We start from the raw sequence: 7,937 nt of genomic DNA, 5'->3' as shown, positions 1-7,937 counted from the left end.
AAAAGTTAAGAGACAAAGCGTGCACAACCAGAACATTATAGGCATGTAAATACATGTATTCTTGAATGTTATCTTCGCTTAGAAGAAAGGTTTCCTCCTTCTTAGAAGGAGTTTAGACACACTTGATGAGCCAGAAGCCACAGCGCATAGCTGAGTGGTAGAGCTGCATTAAGTGAAGACCTTCTCCACACCTCTTCATGACCATTACATCTGTTATTGAAATACATATTAACATTAAAACCTTTTTTTAAAAAGGTTTTCTCCCCAATCTTCCACCATGCAGGACAATTTTTGGTCTCTAAAGTTTAGTAGTAGTTACTACATCCAGTATTAAAATGTGTTAATGAGAATGAAAAGATATACAAGACAAAAGACTGGCGATATTTAAACGAAACAATAAATTCTGTTTTAAATAAGAGATCCTTAAGGGAGGAAGAATGAAGAAACTGAATTATTTACCAACACTTCCTTTTCCCACTTGTATTTTCTTCACTTCCAAAACTTCGTTTCTGTCTGAGCACTTGAACACAATGATCTTTATTGGGTTGTTCCCTTGATTTTATTGTCTGCATGCATTTAATTGTTGTAAGAAACTTGGCACATTCTGGAAATCCACATGACCAAGCAAGATCTTCAGCTGTTTGCCCATTCTTATTACATAAACTAAGTTTAAGACAAAAAAAAAAAAGTGTTCAAGTAAAAGTTGACAGTTGTTTAGCCTTTTTTAAGTGTATTTCTAACAAAGGTGCTTTGGGATCACACAAATGTTGGTTGCAGAATAAAAGAGGTAAAGGAAGCATAGAGGAATTCCATGTTTGCTCACTATTTGTCCTTAATTAGCACAGAGGACAGCACAGAATGAGTACTTCATTTCTGCACAAATAAAAGAGTATTCTGTTTTCAGTACAATGAGTGAGTACACAAAGGAAGTCAGTGAAAACATCTATAGGATGGATTTTTTAAAACAAAACTAAGATGTAATACTGCCATGACACATGAACTGCACCTTGGATTGCTTAGGATCTATTTTTTAATTTACTCAAATAGTATCAGATAATCATTAACAGCCTAAGTTAACTTTTAAATGGTTCCACTACATTATCAATTAGGCAAGCATCATGTAATTGAGCTGCAGGAGTCTGATTAATTTAACCCAAGAAAATATAAAATTTGAAGTCACTGATTCCATACTCACTCAATTTGGGCATCACTGGCTACAAGCAGGCTGAGGCATTCCATGCTTCCAACTCTTGCTGCCTTGTGTAGGGGAGCTTCTCCAAAAACATCCTTACATACAAGACAGCATATTTTAGTCTCTCCCCAAAACACTCTTGTGGAAATTGATAAATGAGGAAGTAGGGTTAGAACTGCATTGTACTGGACTGAATCTTTTTAATTCTTTTTTAAAATAAAGTTCATTTGGTGCCCTATTAAATATAGATTTGTCATTAATAAAATGTGCAGTCACAGCTACATACATACAGTAAATTTTAAGTGATTAAAAGCAAAATAGAATCCTACAGAAGTAAAAATTACAATTTAAAATTTAACATTCAATGGAAGATGCAAACTACCCTAAGAAAGTTCTGTAAGGAATTATATTGATTGTGAGCATGTCTTACAAGTTGTGCTACCCTGAGACTTAATTTTGTAATGGAGCAGTTATTCCTTTGGAAAGGAACAGTAGATCTTGGAAACGTCCGATGTATTAGCCAGCAGCCATCCATCCGGCTAATGAGCACCTGAAATGTGGCTAGTCTGAATTGAAATGTGCTGTCAATGTAAAATACACAGGGTGAGAAGGCATATCCAAAATATCTATATATATATATAGATATATCAGTTATGTTTTATATTGATTACACATGAAATGATAATATTTTTGATTAATTGGGTCAGTTTACTAAAATGTTCACTTCATTAATGTGGCTACTGGAAAATTGTAAAGTTACATAGTGTCTCACACTTCTATGGGCATCGCTGTGCTAGTCATGTTTCTAATAACTGAAACGACTGAATACCTTGGCGTCTAAGAAATGTGTGGATTTGGGGTGAAGGGGAGGTTTGCACACAGCAACAATCAGTTGCCTAGTTACCTGCTGGTTGAGGTCAGCGCCCGTCTGCAGCTGCCAGAGAAGAAAGCAAGCAAGGCCGCCACCTGCAGCCAAGTGGACAGGCGACTGCTCGCAAGGATCCGGCGGTGCGTTGACGGAGGCCCCGGTCTCCAGCAGATGCTTCAGACTATCCACCTGCGAGAAAAGAACAGCTCCAGCACCCCTTCTCGCCTTTGTCCAGGCTCCTCTCCGGGGGTTGAAATCCTCCACCACTCCAAAAACCTTCCAACTCTGAAGAGGCTTGACTTGGCAGCGCCAAGTGGTCAGTACACCCTCACCCTATCTAGCCCTCTCTAGAAGACAGAATCTGGAAGCTTAAGCCTGCCTGACCAAAGCAGCCTGAGTCTCACCTCTGGGTTGCAATCGAGCAGCAGCATCTCCCGCCTAAAGTAGAGGACAGGAGTCCTTGGGAGAGCTGAGCAGTGCGGCACTCGCTGCAGACGGACAGGTTAAGAGTGGACAGGCCGCCCGAGAGCCAGAGAATTTAAAAGGTCACCAGAGCCATGGGGCCAGCCCCTCCCCGCCGTGCCCCAGCTGCGGCTCGGCCGGAGCAGCCCAACCCCGCCTTTCTCCGCCCAGCAGCAGCCGCACGTACACAAACACTAGCACGTGTAACCTGGAGCCCAGTGAGGCTGGCGGGGGCGGGGGGAGGAGGAGGCAGCGAGGATGCGCCAGCTGATTGGCCAAGGGGAGGTGTTAGGCACGCCCACCTCGGGGCGGAGCCCCTGGGGCCGTTCCCGCCCAGGCCCCGTTGCGCGTGCGCCCTGAAGGACCGGCGTCGGGACTGCCGGGTTTCACCCGCCGCCATGAGGCGCTCAGAGTTTGGCACGTCTCACGCTGCTTGTGCCCAGCTTATTAGTCCCTCTGGGGAAGCGGAAGTCGCGGGTGGAGGTTTTGGTTTCTGCTGGCGCGCACGTAACCAGGAAACGAAGGCGCTACCAGGATCCTGGGCGGCAACGCAACCTTTGGAAGCTGCTACTGCACTTGGTGCTGGCCCCCCGCGGCCCCAGCTTCTGGCTCCTGAGGAAAGAAAGTTCCTTCTGAGTCACCGTGTTCAAAGCCGTCCCAGGCTTGCCTCTGTCCCTCAGGCCCTGGACATTTAGGAAAGCTAGAGCTTGAGAGGGTTTGGGGGGTAGGGGTGGTGGTGGAGGGGCGGCTAAGGTGAGCTAAGGGGCTAGGTTTTCCCACAGGACTGCTTCACCCACACCCCAAAATGACACTATGCACTTTCCGGGAGTGATGTAAAGTGAGCCCGCCATTGTAATGTGGCCCCTGAGAGACCGGTCGGGCACAGTGCTGGACTTGTCGCCTGGGGAAATGGTGGTCCCAGCTCTTAGCTCTGAGCTTGCTGAGACGGGAGCCCCGCACTCGTCGTGAGGAGTTAGTGGATAAACGAAAAGAAAACTGTAGAAACAAGACATTCTGACTTCAAAGCCATAGCCACTGACCCTGTAGTTTATCTCTGGACAGTTCCTAAGCACTTTTTTTTTCTTCTTCCCCAGGTTAATCTAGCTAAAAGCTAAAGTTCCAACCATGTATTTATTTTCCCTATTATCTTAATCTGTTCCCCTCTATGTGATGGTACCTTTTGAGAGCAAGACTGAAAGTTTATTCTGTTTTTGGAGAACAAGCTCTGTCCTCTGAAGATAGATGGGTGGCCTTTTTGTTCTAATTTTGGTTACAGTTTCTTGTTTATTTTGTAATAAGAGCCATAAACTAATTTTGTAGTAATTTATATTACTAGATTTATACAGCTGATCCAAGATGTCGACTTAGAGAAAAATGTGCAGCATGAGAGGTGTGAGTTAAAGTTTATTCAGGGTTTTACTGAGGACTGTAGCCCCAGAGACAGCTTTCAGATAGCACCGAGGAACTACTCCAAAGAGGTGAGGGTGGGGAAGCTAGTTTATATGTGATTTTTTTTTTTGATGTTAGGGAATACATGTAGTCAACATGTATCTTGATAAAAGATCACTGCTAGTTACAAAGAACAAATATTCCAAGTTAATGATTATAGTGCTTTTCTATGTATGGGAAGCAGAGTTCATTAAAATTCTTCGGGAAATGCATTTAACTAAGGGCCTGTTAGTCCAAAGCACAGAGCATCCCCTTTTCATCTTTTATTTCCTCTGTCTGAAGCACTGAGTGCACCTCCTGTTATCACTTTAATCTCTTCATCTGAAGCATCCTGTGCCTTGCTGCCTCAAAGACTTGGTGAGCAAAATTCTCTTTTCTTTTGTTTGCAAAGGGGTAGTTTTAAACATCTTTGTTTATATGTGTATTTAAACATAAGCATATAGATAGATACACACACACTTATATTCAAACAGGTATAGAATTGTGCTTGTGTTCTTTTTTTAAAATTTAAACTATTCACAGTACTTTTTATGCTGTTTAAAGAATGTCAGAGATATATGAGAACACATGTCCATATTGCCAGTTTTCCTTTTCTTGTGTTTTTCATCTAGATAAGCACTATTTTTCAAAGCATATAATTAAGCTTCAAGTTTGCACAGATGTTCATTTTCAAGAATTCCTAACTAATACAAGGTGTCATTGAAGAAGTTCTTAGAGTTCTAAAACGTATGTTTTGCAGTTAACATATGAAATGGGATGTTTGTGTGATACATATACCTCCATGTTACATCCTTTTTCTTGAAAACAAGATTCTGTTCAGCATGCATTAAATCTGGTAATTATTGTTAACTTCCTGTGACATATTTAAATGTCACAAGGAAAGGGAATTTTGTGAGTAGTTTTTAAAACTTTTGTCCCTTTAATCACTGCACACTTGTCCATTGCTCATAATGTTTCCAAACAACTCTTTATGTCTCAGCTAAGTATCTGATTTACTCTTAGAAATGGGCCTAAAAGCTTTCTGAAAACTGATTAGAGCTGGTGGAGTACAGAAGTATACAGAATAAATACATTCGGAGAACTATATTTTTTCTTTTGTCTTTCTTTTTTGTTGTTTTTTTCTTTATTTTTAAATTTTTATTGGAGTATAGTTGATTCACAATATTGTGTTAGTCTCGGTATACAGTGTTATAACAATATTGTGTTAGGTATACAGCAAAGTAAATCAGTTATACAGATATCCAATCGTTTTTTGTTTCTTTTTCCACATGGGCCATTAAAAAGTATTGAGTGGAGTTCCCTGTTCTATGCAGTAGGTTCTTCATTATCTATTTTATATATAGTAGTGTGTGTATACGACAAACCCCATCTCCCAATTTATCCCTTCCTCACCTATCCCCTGGTAATCATAAGTCTGTTTTCTAAATCTGTTACTCTACTTCTTTTTTGTCAGTTAAGTTCATTTATACCTTTGTGTGTGTGGGTGTGTGTGTGTGTCACTGAGGGACAGTATCTTACTGGCAAGGGACTGGAGTTTTTACAGAACATATAGCAGGTGGGATCAATTTTCCAAAGTGGTAGATGGTCTAAGAAGCATGTGGAATAGTCACTCTTCCAAGCATCGCCAATTCTACTTATGTGTAATTTACTGGTAGTTGTCTTTCCAGAAGGGTGCCATTTAGAGTGAGTGGTTTTGTTTTTTTTTTTTAAAGTTGAATGATGATTAAGTGACCAAATGAGTGAAAGATGTGTGGACTAAGACTTGAAGGGTAAGAGTTTGCTAGGTCATCCAGAAGAGGAAGAGAATTTATAAGACGTGTTAAATATCTTCCAGTGTTGAGAACTATGTGTAATCCAGTCTGGTTGCAATATATGTTACACATATAGCAGTGATGTGAAATAAAGATAAACAAATGAGAAATTATATTAAATGACCACTAATATCTATTCCAATGTATTACTGTGTTGTGATACATTGACATTAATTGGGCACTTACTGTGCCCCATGGTTAATACAGATAGGAAAGGAAACTGATACTTAGGGAAATTTCTATAACTTATCTAAGATCACATCATTATTAAGGAGTGGAGCTGGAACTCAGGCAATTTGACCCCAGAGCCCACATTCTTGTACCTATATTTTAAAGAATTGTGGTCATCTTTGGTAGTTCAAAGCTACTGAGATTGACTGCTTTGAAGCAAAATGAAGTCCTCAGTGAAGATTACTACAATCCATTGAAAAACACTGTTGATTTAATGATGACTTAATGTAGCCTTGTTTCTAGAACTGAATCTCCCACAGTGCTTAGTCCAATGCCTTCTATTCAAGGAGTTCCTCTTCAATGGATGAATGAATGTGTGCCAATTGGTGAAAATTATTAAATTAAAGTATTTGGTGGACAGGCTAATTAGAATTAGGCTGATTTCATCTATTTCCTGTTTGCCTTTATTGGCCAAAAAGATGAATAGAAAACATTCCCTAAATGCATAGCATTGAAAGAAGGAGTAATTGGGAATACCTTCTAATCCCCATTTATCACTATTATAAAATATTTAATTACATTGTATACATTTAGCAATAATGCTATGGAAAACTTTAGCTCTAAAGCAAATGAAGAAATATAAACTAAAACTAAAAATCTCAATAGTTGGCTTGGTTTCACATGTATTATTTAGATCTCTTGAGAACTTTATAACCCGCAAACATATTCAAGTAATATTCATCAGACATATCTGAATATGATGTTTCATTTATTTATTGCCAAGTAGGTGCCCTGTTATTTATATTAATGTTGACCAGATTCCAGTGAGCCTTAAAAGTAACTAGCTATTACTTATTAATAAAGATGTATGGAAGATATAATTCTATAGCTCATACACTGAAGATAATATATCACTGCAATAAGAAAACCTTTCAAAGACAGAAGATGATAGCCAAAGCTGGAATTTCAATAAATGGTCTTTGATTTTTAATGTTTTTTTTTTAAATCCACAGATTGAAAATGACTTGAACTAATCAATATAATTATGACCTTCATTGGCATAGGCAGTCAGGAAATCTATATATGATCCTAGTATGATTGTAAATGGAGAAGGAACTGGCATCCCACTCCACTGTTCTTGCCTGAAAAATCACATGGACAGAGGAGCCTGGAGAATTAAGAGTCCATGAGGTTGCAAAGAGTCAGACACCACTGAATGACTAGCACATGTAAAAGCAAAAGGATTTCCCACAAAGAAATTCTTGTGCGTAGTTTATACTGTATAAACCCTCCCAGCCTTGCTTACTCAAACTTCTTGGAAAAGATGATAAATTATACAGTTATTCTAAACAACTACTGCTCCAGGATACTGCACAAAGAATAGACACTGGGTTGATCAGAAAGTTCGTTCAGGTTTTTCTGTAACATCTTATGAAAAAACCCAAATGGATTTTTTGGCCAACCCAATAGATAACTGATAAAGATGGATAGATAGGAAGGAAAGAAGTAAGGAAAAAGACAGCTCTTCTTTACAAAAGCATGCCAAACACATCATTTAGACATTCCTCACTCCAGGAAGTAGAGGTTAATCCTTACCCCACCCCATCCTCCTCTGAGTGTGGGCTCTGCATAATGACTTGCTTCCAAAAAGTAGAATATGGGAAGTGAGGAGAAGTAACTTCACAGTGGAGAAACCTGTGAAACACTGCCTTGGTCAGGTGTTTGTTATTATCACCAGCGATAACTCATGCACCCTTAATATGGTCTGCTGAAAAGATATTTCACCTCTGCATCTTCCCAAAAGTCCATAACCCAAGTCTAACCATGCGTAAAATATCAGGTAAACCCTGATTGGGAAACATTCTACAGGATATCTGGCCAGTACAAAACTGTCAAAGTTGTTAAAAACAAGGAAAACCTGAGACTCTGTCATAGACCAGAAGAAGCTAAGGAGACATGATGATTATGGGATCCTGAAACAGAA

The 7,937-nt window shown here is 39.6% G+C and overlaps 2 protein-coding genes across 3 annotated transcripts in view; one reads left to right on the top strand and one right to left on the bottom strand.

The window, feature by feature from the left end:
* Nucleotides 1-16: 16 nt before the first annotated feature.
* ANKRD37 (ankyrin repeat domain 37) lies at nucleotides 17-2,684 on the bottom strand. Its single transcript, XM_061134861.1, has 5 exons — nucleotides 2,465-2,684; nucleotides 2,097-2,249; nucleotides 1,196-1,287; nucleotides 460-663; nucleotides 17-210 (listed from the first exon to the last, which is right to left on the bottom strand). Coding segments are annotated over exons 1-5 (477 nt in total). The 5' UTR covers nucleotides 2,492-2,684; the 3' UTR covers nucleotides 17-209.
* A 420-nt stretch (nucleotides 2,685-3,104) lies between these two features.
* LRP2BP (LRP2 binding protein) overlaps nucleotides 3,105-7,937 on the top strand; it is a 30,150-nt gene continuing 25,317 nt past the window's right edge. Inside the window, exon 1 of one of the 2 annotated variants that reach the window (XM_061134798.1) lies at nucleotides 3,105-4,328. The gene's annotated coding sequence lies outside the window, so the exon portion shown is untranslated. The remainder of the gene's footprint in view (nucleotides 4,329-7,937) is intronic. The other variant, XM_061134797.1, reaches the window with a different exon arrangement.

This window comes from Dama dama, chromosome 32, assembly GCF_033118175.1.
Source record: "Dama dama isolate Ldn47 chromosome 32, ASM3311817v1, whole genome shotgun sequence".
In the NCBI taxonomy this organism is placed as follows: Eukaryota; Metazoa; Chordata; class Mammalia; order Artiodactyla; family Cervidae; genus Dama; species Dama dama.
The sequence above is the reverse complement of the archived record's forward strand: the minus strand, read 5'-3'. Positions and strand labels throughout refer to the sequence as shown.

Bases quoted from the DNA above. Each gene is read 5' to 3' on its own strand.
- ANKRD37 (XM_061134861.1), bottom strand. From the start codon at position 2,491: ATGCTGCTGCTCGATTGCAACCCAGAG. The intron at 2,250-2,464 runs GTGAGACTCAGG...CTTTTCTCGCAG, and splicing joins TGCTCGATTGCAACCCAGAG to GTGGATAGTCTGAAGCATCT. The intron at 664-1,195 runs GTGAGTATGGAA...TCTTAAACTTAG, and splicing joins GCCAGTGATGCCCAAATTGA to TTTATGTAATAAGAATGGGC.